This window comes from Martes martes, assembly GCF_963455335.1.
Source record: "Martes martes genome assembly, chromosome: 12".
Classification (NCBI taxonomy): Eukaryota; Metazoa; Chordata; class Mammalia; order Carnivora; family Mustelidae; genus Martes; species Martes martes.
In genome coordinates this window covers 13,808,777-13,824,310 of record NC_137900.1, presented here as the reverse complement: position 1 = coordinate 13,824,310, position 15,534 = coordinate 13,808,777, and the positions used below count along the sequence as shown (strand labels likewise).

General features: G+C 41.6%; 1 protein-coding gene across 1 annotated transcript in view; it reads right to left on the bottom strand.

Annotated features, from left to right (window-relative positions):
* The window catches only part of TMC1 (transmembrane channel like 1), a 206,495-nt gene that overhangs the window by 133,329 nt on the left and 57,632 nt on the right, over positions 1-15,534 (bottom strand). Inside the window, exons 4-6 of the mRNA XM_080820083.1 lie at positions 15,029-15,148; positions 10,917-11,289; positions 8,597-8,759 (exon numbers count right to left, since the gene is read on the bottom strand). Of these exons, the coding sequence (XP_080676209.1) occupies positions 8,597-8,612 (16 nt within the window). The 5' untranslated portion in view covers positions 8,613-8,759; positions 10,917-11,289; positions 15,029-15,148. The remainder of the gene's footprint in view (positions 1-8,596; positions 8,760-10,916; positions 11,290-15,028; positions 15,149-15,534) is intronic.

Sequence of the window (15,534 nt, the reverse complement as noted above, 5' to 3'; positions counted from 1 at the left end):
CTCTTGTAGCTTGAGCTAACTAAGCTGGAATATGTTGTCTTCAACCAAGTCATCGCCCTTCACTAATACACCCTCCCAAGATCTAAACGCTGCAAAGGTAGCAAAGCTCCAAACCCAGGCCTGCGTGATTCCAACATTTGTTCCATGACCCACATTGCCAAGAGACAGTACTATGATGGTATGATAAGAACAAGTGCAGGTCTGGGGTGCACAGACAGACCGCTAGCAATCAGAACATTGAAGTAATCATCCAAACATACTCAGAACTCATCAAATCCATACCTTCTGAATGTTTCAGCTCTGCAGCTAAGGAATGGTTGGAATATATTGAAGAATGTTCACTAGAGAGCCATAAAAGAAGATGAAAGCATTTGAAATGAGAAAAAGCACATAGTATTGCCTCTACAATTCAACTGGCACTTCCTATCCTGCACCCAAACATCTTTCTCATTATGGTCTTATACTGTTTTTTAACATTTTCTGTCTTTGTCTCATCTCCCCCCAAATGCTTCTGAGCTTCTCGATGTCGTGTTTTTTGTTGTATTCAACAAACAATAAACATTGTGTTAAATGAGCTAAAATTGAAGGCACACAGCTTGTTCATACACGGGAGACTAAGAAAACAATTTAATAATTTGTTATGAATGTCTGCATTGATGGGAACTGACTTCTGTCCATACCACAACCAAGAAGAAGAAGAATTCTCACATACTAACATGAGATATTTAATTAGTATTAGGGATAAATTGTTCCAAATTGGAGCAATTGTTGTGGAATATGTCACAGGAGGAAAAGCCTTAGAGATTCAGCTTCCTCATAGGGGTATGTGTCATTGTCTAGGGCCATTTTGGTTTGGGTCCTTTTAACTTCTCACTTAATAAAGAGTTAGAGACTTTGTGATTCTTGCTTCAAGTCTCTCCAAGACCTATAAAGACATCAGACAAGAGTGGAATTTCATCTTTTTTCCCCATTAGAACGCGCCATATGGATAAACCTCATATTTATGAATCCTCGCATATGGAATTCAGATACTAGAAGTTTTTATCTTTAGTAAAGACCAGGCCCATGAGAATGCTCCAAAGGAGAAAGATGTTTTGAAGATGTTCTCAATTATCTGCTTAGATCATCTAAAAGTTTTGATAACTAGAAGGAATCCTCAAATACTTAAGTCAAAGCATACTATAAACAGTACTGAGGTTTTGCTTCTAGCCACAATGAAATAAATAGGAATGAATTAACCCTCTTACCTTAAGCAACTAGAAAGCCAAATGAAATATATGAAACATCTCTTTCCAGACATTTCTGAAGAGACAGCCCAAGACAGGGACCCTGGAAAGAAGGGGAACAAATGTGATGTTCCCTGACATTGCCTGATCACTTTGCCTAAGGAGTTTCTAGACTGCAACACAGAGAGGGGGGACCCAAACAGAAGCTTGTGGTCCCACTGAGCTGAGGGGACATAGTTCTGTTTTCAGGGAGCCCAAAGCAGGTAGAATGTGTGAGGTGAAATACCAGGAAGAAAAGAGAAGGCAGAATAATTTCTGGAGCTCACAAGAAGACAGGAACAGTTTAGGTTTTCCAGTAGTCAGGGTGTAGAAACCTCCTAGTTCACAGAGCATTCATTAAAGCCATTAGAAAGTCATTGTCTAGACCACGTTAAATCTACTAAATCTACTCTGAGCTTGCCCTAACAGAGCTTAAGATCAAGTCTCAACAGTATCTAACCTAATTTGAAGTAACTTAACTGCATCCCAGAATATAATCCAACAATATTTAAAGGAATACCAAAAAAATCCAGGACCCAGAAATGTAGAATTCAACATCGCCAACAGCAAATAAAATAACTACCAGGCAGACAAAGAAGTTGGGAAATTAATACTTCCCAACCAGGAGAGCAACCAAAAGAATCAACAGACACCAGAAATGCCAGAAATGCCATAGATGACAGAATTAGCAGACATTAACAGTAAACCAACTATTATAAATATACTCCATGTGCTTCAGAACATGGTGTGAAACATAAAAAATATTATAAAAAGGGGCGCCTGGGTGGCTCAGTGGGTTAAGCCTCTGCCTTCGGCTCAGGTCGTGATCTCGGGGTCCTGGGATCGAGCCCCACATCAGGCTCTCTGCTCAGCAGGGGGCCTGCTCCTCTCTCTCTCTCTCTCTCTCTGCCTGCCTCTCTGTCTACTTGTGATCTCTCTCTATCAAATAAATAAATAAAATCTTTAAAAAAATATATTATAAAAATACAACTCAAACTCTAGAGATGAAAAAGAGATATCTGAAATAACAAATACAGTGGATGCAATAAACAGTGGATTTGACAGTGATGAAGACAAGAGAGTCAAATTTGAAGATAGAGATCTTACCCAAAATGGAAGAAGTAAAATAGAAAATTAAAAAAAATTGAAGAGCATCTCTGACCGGTGGGATGAAATTAAATTATGTAAAGTATACGTAATTGAAGTTCCAGAAGTGGGAGTGAGAAAAAAGTGAAGAAATAATGGCCAAAAATGGTTTTAAAATTTGATAGCAACCGGGGGCCTGGGTGGCTCAGTCAGTTGGTTGTCTGACTCTTGATTTCAGCTTGAGTTGTGATCTCAGGGCCACGGGATTGAGCCCATGAAGACTCTGCCCTGGGCACAGAGGCTGTTTGGGATTCTCTCTCTCCCTCTCCGCTCTTCCTCCAACTCATGTGCTCACTCTATCTCTTTAAAAAAAATTTTTTTTTCCTTGCAACTACACACCAAAGGTCCAAAAATCTCAGTGAACTCCAAACAGAAAAAGAGATGAATAAAATTGGGGTGCCTGGGTGGCTCAGTGAGTTAAGCCTCTGCCTTCGGCTTGGATCATGATCTTGGGGTCCTCGGATGGAGCCCCACATCAGGCTCTCTGCTCAGCGGGGAGCCTGCTTCCCCCTCTCTCTCTCCCTGCCTCTCTGCCTACCTTGTGATCTCTTTCTCTCTGTTAAATAAATAAATAAAACCTTAAAAAAAAAAGATGAGTAAAATTATACCAAGGCACAGAATAAACAAATTGCCAGAATGAACAGTAATAATGAGAATACAATAAAAGTAGGCAGACAACAGTGACACAATGGACACTGGGGAGGGTATGTGCTATGGTGAGTGCTATGAAATGTGTAAGTCTGATGATTCACAGACCTGTACCCCTGGGGCAAATAATACATTATATGTTAATAAAAATAATTTTTTAAAAAGTGACACAAGATAAGAATGATCATGGATGTCTCATTGGAAACTATGAAAGAGAGAAACTTTTTTTTTTTTAAGAGAGAAACTTTTAAAGCACTGAAAAGGAAAACAAACAAACCAAAGAAAAAGGAAAAAAAATTTATCAACCTAGAATTCCATTCCCACCAAAAAATATCTTTCGAAAATTAAGGTAAAGACTCTTTCAGACAAGGCCTTTCAGTACTCTTTCAGTAAAGGCCCACAGACCTGACCTAAAAGACATACTAAAGAAGTTCTTCAGGCAGAAGAAGAATGATGCCAGAAGAAAAAAAATTTTTATCTGAAATATGGAAGAAAAAAACACTGGAAATAGTAAATATATGGGTAAATACAAAAGACCTTTCTTCTCATTTTTCCAAATTTCTTTATAAAGATAATTAAATGTTTAAAGCAAAAATAAGAATGATAGATTGTGGAGTTTACAGTATATATGGAAGCAAAATGTACAAAAAAATAACATAAGATACAGGAGGGGGAAATGAAATCATACTACAGTTAAGTTTCTTAAAATATCTGTAAATTGATATACCATTATTTGAAGGCACAAAGTGATAAGCTAAAGATGCAGTTTGTAAACCTACTAAAATACAAAAATGGATACAGCTAATATACCAATAGTGAAAACAGAATGATTTAAAAATATACTTAATCCAGAAAAAGGTAAGAGAAGAGAATAAAGAACAACAAAGAGATGGGACAAAAGAAACAAATAGCACAAAACATGCTGCACATCATTAGTCATTAGGGAAATGCACATGAAAGTCAAAGATGTACTACGACACACTTTCTCAAAAGGCTAAAATTAAGATTTACTTGCAACATCAACTTATTGTGAGGATGTGTGGATTGCTAGAACTCTCAAACATCACTTGTGAAAATACAAAATTCTATAGCCACTTTGGAAAAGAATTGAGCAGTTTCTTTGTATTATTACTATTATTATTTGAGAGAGAGAGTGTGCATGTGTATGCGTGCACACATGAGTGGGGAGGGCAGAAAAAGAGGGGTGGAGGGAGAAGCAGACTCCATATTGAGCAGGGAGCCTGATGGGGGGGGCTCCATAGGGGACTCAGTCCCAGGACCCTGAGATTATGACCTGAGCTGAAGGCAGAGGTTTAACCAACTGAGCCACCCAGGAGCCCCAAGAATTGGGCAGATACTTATGAAGTTAATCAATCACTTGCCATATAATCTGGCAATTTCAATCCATACATTCATGTAAGACTTCTATTCAAATGTTCACCCCAGCTTTATTCATAATGATCCCAAACTGGAAACAATTAGAATGTTCAACAGGTGAATGGATAAACAAACTGTGGTACCCCCATACAATGGAAAGAAATCAACTATTGGGATATCTAATAATACGGGTAAATCTCAAAAGCATAGGGTTAAATGGAAGAAGCCAGGCACAAGAGAGTACCTACTGCCTGTTTCCATTTACATGGAATTCTAGAAAGTGCATAGTAATCCATGACAGAAAAGCCAGCATAGCAATCGCTTGGTTCCAGTGGTGGAGTGTATAGGGGGTGCGGGGGTGGGGGGGGGGGCAGTGTATGGATTTATGCCAAAGAGAACTAAGTAAGAAACATTTGGGAGGGGAAGAAGTCTTGATTGTGTTGATCGTTATAGTACTATGTATATATTTGTCAAAGCTTGTTAAATTGTACCTTTTTTTTTAATTGTACCTTTTTAATGTGTATAGTTTATCATGCATGCACGGTATCTCAACAAGGCTGGTTTTTCAAATGGAATTAAAGAAGTGGAAATAAAAGAGTGTCAATAATTTATCATTCAGATCATCCCTTGGTCATCACTGATGGGCATTTCAAACCCAAGAAGTGCTGCCCACTGCAGAGAAATCCTGAAATCACGGGCCCAGTGAGAAACAAATGCATCAGTGTTCCTAATTTTTAAAGGCCCTATGTACCTCGTAAAGCAATGTTTTGGTTCTGGTTTTGTTCCGGTAACCATTCAGTACTGCCCCGAATACATTAATCTATAACTCTTTGACAAGGAGGACTCTGCCGAATCACATTCTTCTCAGAGCACATGAAAAGAATCAAATGCATTGTTTGTTGAAGGGACCAAATAAATAAATGAATGAATAGAAGGAATTTCTATAATAACTTATAATTCCAACACTTCTATGTATATTATTTCTCTCTTTAGGAAATGATATCTATTCATCTTTAAATATAGTAAGACACCATCCATATGAGCATCACAAATTTAGAATCTTGAATTTAAACAAGCAGAGCTGGGGTTTATCTTTGCATTGTTGGTGGGGGAAGCATATGCTCAAACAATAGTATAGCAACGTGACAATGGTCACCACTTTTATCCTGCATGTCATTTCAGGGTTTACAAGTGGCCTTCGTAACCATTAATCCATTTAAGCCATTTAGGAGCACTATTTTAGCAATAGGCAGCTTCTATCTATAAATAACACAATCTATTCATGCACTGAGGAAAAATTTCTAAGGGATTTTCTAGTTAACACTTTGTTAATCTGTGCTAAACAAAGAGAGAGAGATCAACATGATTACATTTTAACTTACAACCCCCCCAAATTTTTTTTTTTTTAAACAAACCGTTTGTCTGTATATTGCAAGGTATTTCTTTGCAATGTACTTAAGTTCTGAATTGACCTTCAGCCCTCCTCCTGGAAATTCTCCACTCCCTTAGCTTCTGCGATTCTCTTCTCTATAGGATCTCCTCTTAACCCTCTGACCCATCTTTTCTGTTTCTTCCTTGGGTTTATCCTCCTCCATCTGCCACTAAATGGAGAAGTTGACCCCCTGGGGCTCCATTGTTGTCCATCTTTCCTTGCTACGCAATATACTCTTCCTGGGAAGTTATGTGATTCTAGGAACTTCAACTCTCAGATGTTGCTAAAATCTCTATAACCACAAAATACTTGCAGATAATCAAGCCATACCCCCAACCAAACCTTTTTCCCTCCCCCCCATAGTCTTTTACTTATTGGAATTTCCTTCTACTCCATTGCCAAACCCGGAATCATGAGAGCGATTTTTGACAGCTCCCCTCTCCCTCATCTTCCCACATTCACTCTCACCAAGTACTAGCATTTCCATATTCTAAATGTTTTTGGAATTCTTCCTTTCTGTGCCAGACACAAACCTCATGTGCTTCATCAAATTCTTTCCAATGCTTCCTTCCTTCCCTCGGCTCCAACAGCATCCCAGCCCCAACCAATCACCTGCCCTCGAAGTGCAAAGCACACAGCAGAGTCGACTACCTGCAGGCCTAGAGTGTTAGGATCTCTGCCACTTCCAGACTTGAATGGAACAGCACACTATGGAACGTGGGATCTGGCCTCTTACAGGGATGCCCTGGTGCGGGGGGCAGGTAACACAGCTCAGTAATGTGTAGTGCTAACTCCATGAGGTGAAAACAGGTGATGGGGGGATCTAAGCAGATCAATCTGCCTTTCTTCATTTCTTCATGGGCTACCCATAAGCACAGTTTTTCCTTGTGCCCTGTCTGGAGAAGTTCAGTATGCTGAGCAGTGCACCTGCCAGCTGACCTGCTATGTCCCTTCCCAGTGTGTTGAATTGGCAGCCATCACGGTTAAGATATCCCTTGTCATCCCTTCATATCTAAGCATCGTGGTAATTCATCACTACATGTTATATGGAGCCTGGCATGTAATAAGCACTCAATAATGGACACAATTATTACGCTACTATGGTATTATGTAACCAAAATAGGCAATGCTATTGTTCTTTTCCTTTCTTATGAAGCCAGACCATTGTCTAAAAAACTACATCCATTGTGTATCAAGCTATTTGTATCCATTTTGTTAAATATAAACCAAACATAACTTTCATAGACAAAGTCTGGAAGAAGAAAACCATACAGCCATAGTAACCTATTTGTGGTGCGATTCTTCGTTTTTGTTGTTTTTTAAAATACGCTTTTCTAAAATTTACACATTTTCTGCAACATATATTCCATCCACTATCAAAATAAACTTTAAAACATCTGTTGTTATGAAAGCAGTAAGATTAATAAATGATAAATAATAGCATGGATAAACAGCAAGAATAATCAATTCCAACCTTACTTGTCTAATGAAATGGTTGGTACCTAGGAGAGCTTGTGCAGTCTTATTCCAAGTTTCTGTAAGAATAGTTAGATCTGAAATGAGCCTACTGTAACCAGGAACTTGAGGACCCCAGGTTGAAAAATCCTAAAGGGTTTGAAATCGAACATCTTAATAAGATTTAAGCCCTGTCCTTATTAATGGAAAACCAATCCCACCCTATTAAAAGCCAATTAGGCATCTCTGCGCCATTTCTAACATTTTCTTTGGAAATACATGTAGAGCCTCAAGAAAGTGGTTATTTTTGGTTTTGTTTTTTGAAAACTTTGACCTACTTTGATAATGATATTCCTAAGCCTGTCCAGACGTTTGAAGTCAATAAAAGTAAGCTTATTAAATAGGATCCTGCTCACATTTCTCAAGACACAAACCTGAAGCTCAGTGACTTTAATAGATTATCTCTAAGCGAAATCTCTGTCTCCACTTTCCATCCTAAGTTTCAACAAGTCAGCGGAAGAGAGGACCAGGACCAAGGCCATCTGGATTGCTGAAAAGCAAACATGTATTTCCAGGTTATTCCCTAGTTGAAAATTCTACCAGTTTGTCTTTTAGGGACTGAAATGAGGCTGCAAACAGAGCCAATGTAAGCTCCGTAAACATCACAGGATGATGGCCAAACACGCCACACGCTATCTCCAGGGTACCGAGAATGTACCCCTGTGGAGTCACAGCAACCAAAAATGTGTGTCGTTGTATCATTCAGGCTTTCACATACATTCCTACACTAGGGTTTTATGCCTCTTTTCTTCACTTTCTCTACCTTAATTCTCTTCCCTCACCTTTTCAGCTTTCCTTAATTCAGAGCTGTATTTAATTCACAAAGTGCATGTATTTAATTCACACACTGCAGCAGAATTGGTCCCCTTCAGAAAGCTGCCCCCCCACACCAATCTGACACAGAATGTCCAATTTCAGTTGTTGCCTAAACCTCAGTGTATTTTGCTTCCTTCACCATCTCCCCGAATGAAAGAAAGGGAAGTCTGAGCACTTACTAGTTGGTGAAAGCTTATGTGCATTAAAGAAAAGAGATTAGAGGAAAAAATAAGCCCTTTCCAATTCTCAAGACACAAAAGGTACCTAATCACAGAAATATAAAAAGAAGGGAAAGCTCCAAAGAGGGAAGAAAAATTGGGGTGGGGGGTACTATTTGAAGTTCCCAATCTCTGAGAAAGGTAGAGTATTCTAGAATCAGGTCTTTATTTTGAAATACCTCTCTTGGGTGGCATCGTGGCGGTGTCCTCTCAGAGTGTCTTAGCTGCCAGCTGACTTAACGAAGGATGACAGGTTGAAGGGACAAATGTTTCAGGTTTGGTCCAGCACATCCACACACTTCTGCCTGTCGCTGAAAGTGCTCCCTGGTGCCATTTCACAGTCTGAAACATAAGAAGGTACTAATTTCCTCACCATTAAATTTTCATGAATGTTTAGTTTGCCATTTAGGGATGGAGTACTCAGGTCAAAGGGGTTCTATTTGGGGCTCATGTCTGAAATAAAAACTAAACTGATCGTGTAAGCTGTATTCAAAGCAAATCTGGCTTCAACCCTGTGTGTATGAGCTAACCTGCCTTGTTTTGAATGCCTTCCATTTTAGGTCTTTATCAGAATTACAGATACCAAGGGCAGTGTGAGTGTGCTCTTACTATTAACGAAGAAACCCTGACCACCAAGTGTACTTGGCAAACGAAATGAGGCAATAAACAAGATGCTCCTACATCTGGAGTACAGGTGAGTGCAAGGCTATGGAGCGTTCAGCGTAGCCCTCAGCCTCCAATGTGGGGAAACCCAGAGACATTGTATTTATTTTCTCAACTTGTGGAGGATAAAATTGACTGTAAGAGGAAGTTGCAGAACACAATTTTAGAACTTTTCTCTTTATCAAATCTTCTCACAGAAAGGTGGTCATCTTTGACTTTAAATGATAAACAAAAAAGATTTCTACCATTGAAAAGAAAGGAAGGGGCAGAAAGTGCTGTAATTTAATGTTGCAAAAGAGACTGCCTTTTTGAGAGCGAGGACACTGGCATTCTCTGGTTACTTCGGTGATAGCCACTGACCTTGGCAAGAGGAAGCAGTGTTCTGAAATGGATCCCCACGGCACATTTACCCCAGAGTAGCTTTTGGCTTCACAAATGGATTTGTGCACACATCTGACCCTTTGAGCACATAAACACTAGTACATAGATTCTAGCCAAAGTAGTGTGTAGCTCACTCAAAACTGTGGCTTAAAACAAAGCTCCATAAGGATGATACTTGCCTAGTTTTTCACTATTCAGACACTAGGTCTTAACTGTAACAGTGAAAGAGGATAGAGCTGATATAAGAACTTACATTTAAAGATGCCCAGGGACACCTGGGTGGCTTAGTCAATTAAGCCTCTGACTTTGGCTCAGGTCATGAGCTCAGAGTCCTGGGATGGAGCCCCCAGTGGGGCTCTCTGCTCAGCAGGGAGTCTGCTTCTCCCTCTCCCCTTCCTTTCCACCCCACTTATGCTTGTGTTCTGTCTCTCTCTCTCTGAAATAAATAAATAAAATCTTAAAGATTAATAAATTAAAAAAAAGATGCCCAGAGTGGTTCTTCAACTTGAGAATATATAAGAACATCAAGAAACGTTATTGTAAATCACTGGACATATAACCTAGAGTAAGAATAATACGTAATTTAATTGATATTAAATATGAATATATAAAATTAAACACTATTCTAATAAAAACCATCACAAATTCATGAGTAAAATAACAAAAATATTGTATCCATGAAATTGTGCAAAAAAAGAAAAAGATTAAAGACAGAAATTATCACATTAAAAACTGATGGATTCCACTGTTTTAACATAAAAAAAATTCTATTCACCAAAGACGTTTCAAAGAAACTAGATTTATATCTCACACAGCACTTTGTAAGAGTATAAAAAACAAAGACTCTTCTATCAACAAGAAGACATCAACACCAAAAGGGAAAAAAAAAACAACAAAAGATTTGAACAAACATTTCACACATAAAGATATAAAATGAAAGAGAAAAAAAATGAAAAATTAAAAAAGAATAAAAAAACAAAAATGTAAAAGGTTATTCCACAAAAGATATAGCCAACAGACATATGAAGAAAGGCCCAATCTCATCTTAGTGAAATACAAATCAAGGCCACTAACAGAGAGGGTATGTTGGTCCGAAACCTTAGAGTTCCTCAGGGTGGGGGGGGAACCTGAAACAGGCCTGGGCCCGGGGAGGGTTGGTGGGAGAGATGGAAGAGGCAGGGCACTGAAGATGGGTACATGGCAGGTTTTTTGTTTTGTTTTGAAAATTTTTTTTTTTTTTTTAAGGTTCTATTTGAGAGAGAAAGCAAGCAGGAGCTAGGGTAGCGGTGGGAGAGGAGGAGCAGAGAGGGAGGGAGAAGCAGGCTCCCCACTGAGCAGGGAGCCCAACTCAGGGCTGGATCCCAGGACCTGAGCCAAAGACAGATGCTTAACCCACTCAGCCACCCCGGCATCCCGGTAGGTGGCAATTTTACAGAAACAAGGTAATGCACTCACGAGGCTTGTCTTGGGCAACCTCAAGAAAGTAAATCTCTGCACATAACCACCAAAGTCTTCACAGTTCATACGGAGGCCTTAATGGGGTTCAAATGGTCTCAACAACGCGTTGCTCTCTCAAGACTGTGTCCTTGAAAACAGTTCCAGCCGCCATTCCAACCGCGGGCCTGGTGGGCAGAGCGAACGCGGCAAAAGTAGGGGAGGGGCGGGGCCTCCAATTGCCCCGGGGCCAGCTTGAGGGTCTTCCAGCAGTCTTGACCTCTGGATGACCTCCTCCAACACTCCACCCCTCTTGACTGGCAGTCGGGATCTTACACATTTCCCCTCTTTCACAACGGGCCCTGACGCTCAGCTTAGAGGTGACTCATTACACCTGCAGGCAGATACCACAGATGAAGATACACAGATTAAGGTAATGATTCCCAAAGTAAGTAACAGTATTTCCCCCTCGCCGAGAGTCCCGTGATCCAAAGCACTGATTTATTAAGTCTGCGCTATGCTGGGGGTCACATCATTTGGGGTGCTTGTTTGTATCCTCATGTGCTTTGATAAAGATGATACCTGAGCAGACTCCTCAGCTATGAACACACAACATTTTGCTGAGATGATGGCCCGGGTGTTTTCTTGTGAGGCGGTAATGATGACCAAGGCCATCCTATTTCGGAGGACAGCTTTGCTCACTAGAGACGTTTCAGGGTTCAGTAAGGATATGCTTTGTCACCTATCATGTAAGGCTTGTGGGGTGAATTTAGTAAGGGCTGCTGTCTGTGCTATCATGTCCTCCCAGCCAATACAGGGAAGAAAGATGGTGGCCAGGTGATTGTACCACTGGCACAATGGTACAATTCCTTGAGGAGAAGGAAATTGGCAACTCTTGTTATTGTCAGGTGGGTTCTCCCTGTGTCCAGGGAAAACCCAGGGTGCAGCAACCCAACCACCCGGATGAAAACCATGTCCAAAGATTTGTGCTACACAACCACCGGGACCCACCTGGGGTCACCCAATAGATACCTGAGCAGCGTGACCCGTCACTACCAAACCAGTCCATATCCTTTAATGTGACAGAATGACTGCGTGGTTCTGGTAATACACATCCTGTATTCCTGGTACAACTGGGTTGGTTCTGTTTAGAGCGGGTTCTTCTGTTCTCAACACAGGAGCACATGAGTGCTCAAATGTTCAAAACCCAGGGTAAGCCACCTGAACCCATCCCAAATTTGAATGTCACCACCCATGGCTCTGATGGTGGTGTGTTTAGGACCCTCTGGAGAGCAGTTTGATAGGTTGTCTGTGTAGTCTGATTGACAGAAAAAAATACCTATCCCCAATATTATTAATAGTGTGTGCCACAAACCAGATGTCTGGGTCAGTATCGGTAATATCATGAATTAGAGTGCCAATCCTGGTGCCAATTCACCCTTAATGTACTGCTTTAGTGCCTTCCAATCCCCAGCCTAGCAGGGAGATACCCACCAGGGCTGTCCTGCAGAGCTACAGAGAGACACCTGCCCACATATCCAGCAGTTAGACCGATTCCTTTGTCAGGCATACAAATGGGTCCACAGTAGAAAGGTATTTCTGTCATAAGCCTGTGACTGGATACCACAGGAGCCACAGAAGTTTAAAGTAAAAAAGACAGATACTCAGTACAAACTTGTATGGGAAGTCTTTCCCTTCTATAGGAATTACCCTTGTGGTCTGATTCTTAGAGGTTAATGTGGCTTGCAGTTTTAGGAACTTAACCTGGTTGTGCACACCATGCATGTTGGTCATAGGAGGCAGCACCATCAGGCATAAGGAGATGGACTGGGGGTGGACTATGCTAGACTAGGACCCCCATATTTCCCCCTCCTTCAAAGGTGCATGATTGCCTTACAGGTAGGGTGTGTTTCAATGGGTCCAGCTTACAGCAGGACAATGGGGCTCTGGTAGAAACTGAGCAATTCCTCCTCACTCAGGGATACAAAGTAACTCATCCACCCAGGTGGGATGTCCTCTTGCACATCCCAGGAGAAAACTTCTCTCCCTGGCATTGAAGGGGTGTGGTGTTTTCAGCGGTGTGGCGTGTTGATCCACAGTTGAGAGTTGGGGCCAGGACTGTCTCTTGCAACATCCATACATTTAGAATGTGTGTTTCAGCAGGTGATTTACTTTCATTTGGCCAGCCAATGTGGTTTTACCTATTAGTAATTTAATCTGCTGCTTTACCATGACTTTCCTTGATAGCAAACCTGCCACCTGTGGTTATAGGGGCAATGGAATCTTTGCTCAATGTCATGTTCTTTTGCCCAGTCTTGATATCATGAAGCCTTATCACTGTCTATTCAGCAAGGGTATCTGTACGTGGGACTCAGTTTCTCTAATCTGTAATGGTGGCAGCCTGGCTTGCCTGGCAACAGGGGAAAGCTGGGGTTGGGCCAGATAAGTCGTACCCAGACACCAAGGCATATTTAGGACCCTCGCTGGGAGGCAGGGGGCCAATATTATCAATTTGCCAATCCCTTGCTGGTTGAGAACTCCAATGGGTGACCCCCAGACTCCTTTGGTAGTGGCCTTGGGCACTGTTCAGATCACACAGGACATGCTGTTTGTTACTGCACTGACCAAGGCACTGTACTTCAAGGGCCACGAAGCATCTTGGCAATGTGCCATCCCACCTGGGCACTCCAGTGGCTACTCTTACCGTGCACCCCGTCTGCTGTATCTACTAAAGGGTTAGTTACTAGGGCTTATGCCTAAACAAAGGCAACGGCTGCCTGATTGCCAAGGTGTGTCAATGCCTTATAAGCCAGAATATGGAAAAGTAAGGACTGCCTCAGGCTCTCACAGGCAGACCCAATGTCTTTCCATGTGTCCTGCCCCTATGAGGACATACTCATGATCATACACCCCTTGGCTTCCCATTGTCCAAGCCGTAAGGTTAATCCTTTTTAAAAGCTTGACTTTGAGGGGACAGGGTTAATGACTGGTGTGCAGGTGTAGTCAATCACCTGCCAAACTGCTCAGAGCCCAGTCTATTGGCTGCTGCGATTCATTTCTACTTTCAACCAGATGGTGTCAGTGTTGGGCTGAATAGTGACTACAGTGCCCGCAGGTGGTTTGCCCCATTAGACCCGTCTGTACACCTGGCTTCAGGAGGAATTTTCTTCCTTGTCTCTCTGCAGGGGCCACCAAAGGAATAGAAGAAGGGCATTTGGAGGCTCTACATACTCAGCAGGGCCCAGCAGCGCCTGAGTTTCTAGAGAGGGTGGCCTGGTGGACAGAGTGACCCTGCTGCAAACAGCCTTGCACTTAACCAAAGTGGGAGCCTGAGCCACAGCAGAGGGTCAAGGGAACATACTCTCAGCCCATCTGTTGAGAGGAAGAAAGTTCTTCCCATGATTTGCTGTAATTCCATGAGAGGTTTTACCTGGAGGAGCGCTGTAGACAGGGCTAGGAGCTGTGGCCTTTGAGATAATCAGGCTTCTGTCCCTTCCAAAGCTGGGACCGAAATCCTAGGGGCACTCTCTCCTTCTGTTGTCTCTGCCACAGTGCCTTCTGGAGTCAGAAATGCAATGTGGGGCACAGCTGTTTGATGGGGTCATCACCTTGTTTAATTTCTTGGTAGTCCACAGTCAATGGCCACGAGCCATCTGCCTTCTTTTACCAGCTGTCCTGGGCTACTGAAAACACTATGGACAGGGCGTACAATACCTATTCAGTGCCATTCTCGGGTAGTTTCTCCTATTCCTTTAGGCCCCCAGGCAATTTATATTGCTTTCCAGCTACCACTCTTGGCTGGGGTTCCCAGTTGGTGTTTTCCCCTCAGTACTGCTTTGATTACTCTGACCCAAAGGCAAATTCATTGACAAAAGTTTGCAGAGTTTGACTGTAGGATGGCAATGCTACAATATGTTCTCTGGTATTGGAGAGATAAAAACATTGTATTCTCATGGGGGAGAACACCCAGGTTGCAGTGCCAAATGGACCTTTCTGATTATATCTGTTTGCCTTGTCTCTGAAGGCCCTAATCAGAACACATTCACTGTAGAAATGAAAGCCAAGATACCCCAGTCCATCCCCCAGTACCTGGTATGCCCATCCTGAAGCCAGTTGTAAGACAAGACACTTACAATGTTGGGAGTCTGTTGCTGATCTGGGGGAAGCTGACAAATCCCAGGGATGGGTAGAGGCTGTGGGAGAGACCCAAGACTGACAGGGAACTTGAGAAGCCAATAGACTATCCAAAGCATCTGGAAAAGAAGAGAGAAATCAGAAATAAATCCCCCCACATATAGTCAAAGGATTTTCAAGAAAGGTACAAAGACAATTTAGTGGAGAAAGAATAGTCTTTTCAATAAATGATGTTGGAACAACTGGACATACATTGAAATAAGAATTTCAATCTGCATCTTATACCTTATACAAAAAGTAACTCAAAATGGACCATAGACCTAGTGTAAAACCTAAAAATATAAAAAAGTCTAGAGGAAAAAAAAATAGAAGACTATGGATTAGGCAGAATTTTTTTTGAGGTAACACCAAATGTTCAATCCATAAAAGAACAGATTTATAAGTTGGACTAAGGAGGAGGAAAGGAAGGAGGGAGGGAGGGAGGGAAAATCTCTTTTAAAATTAG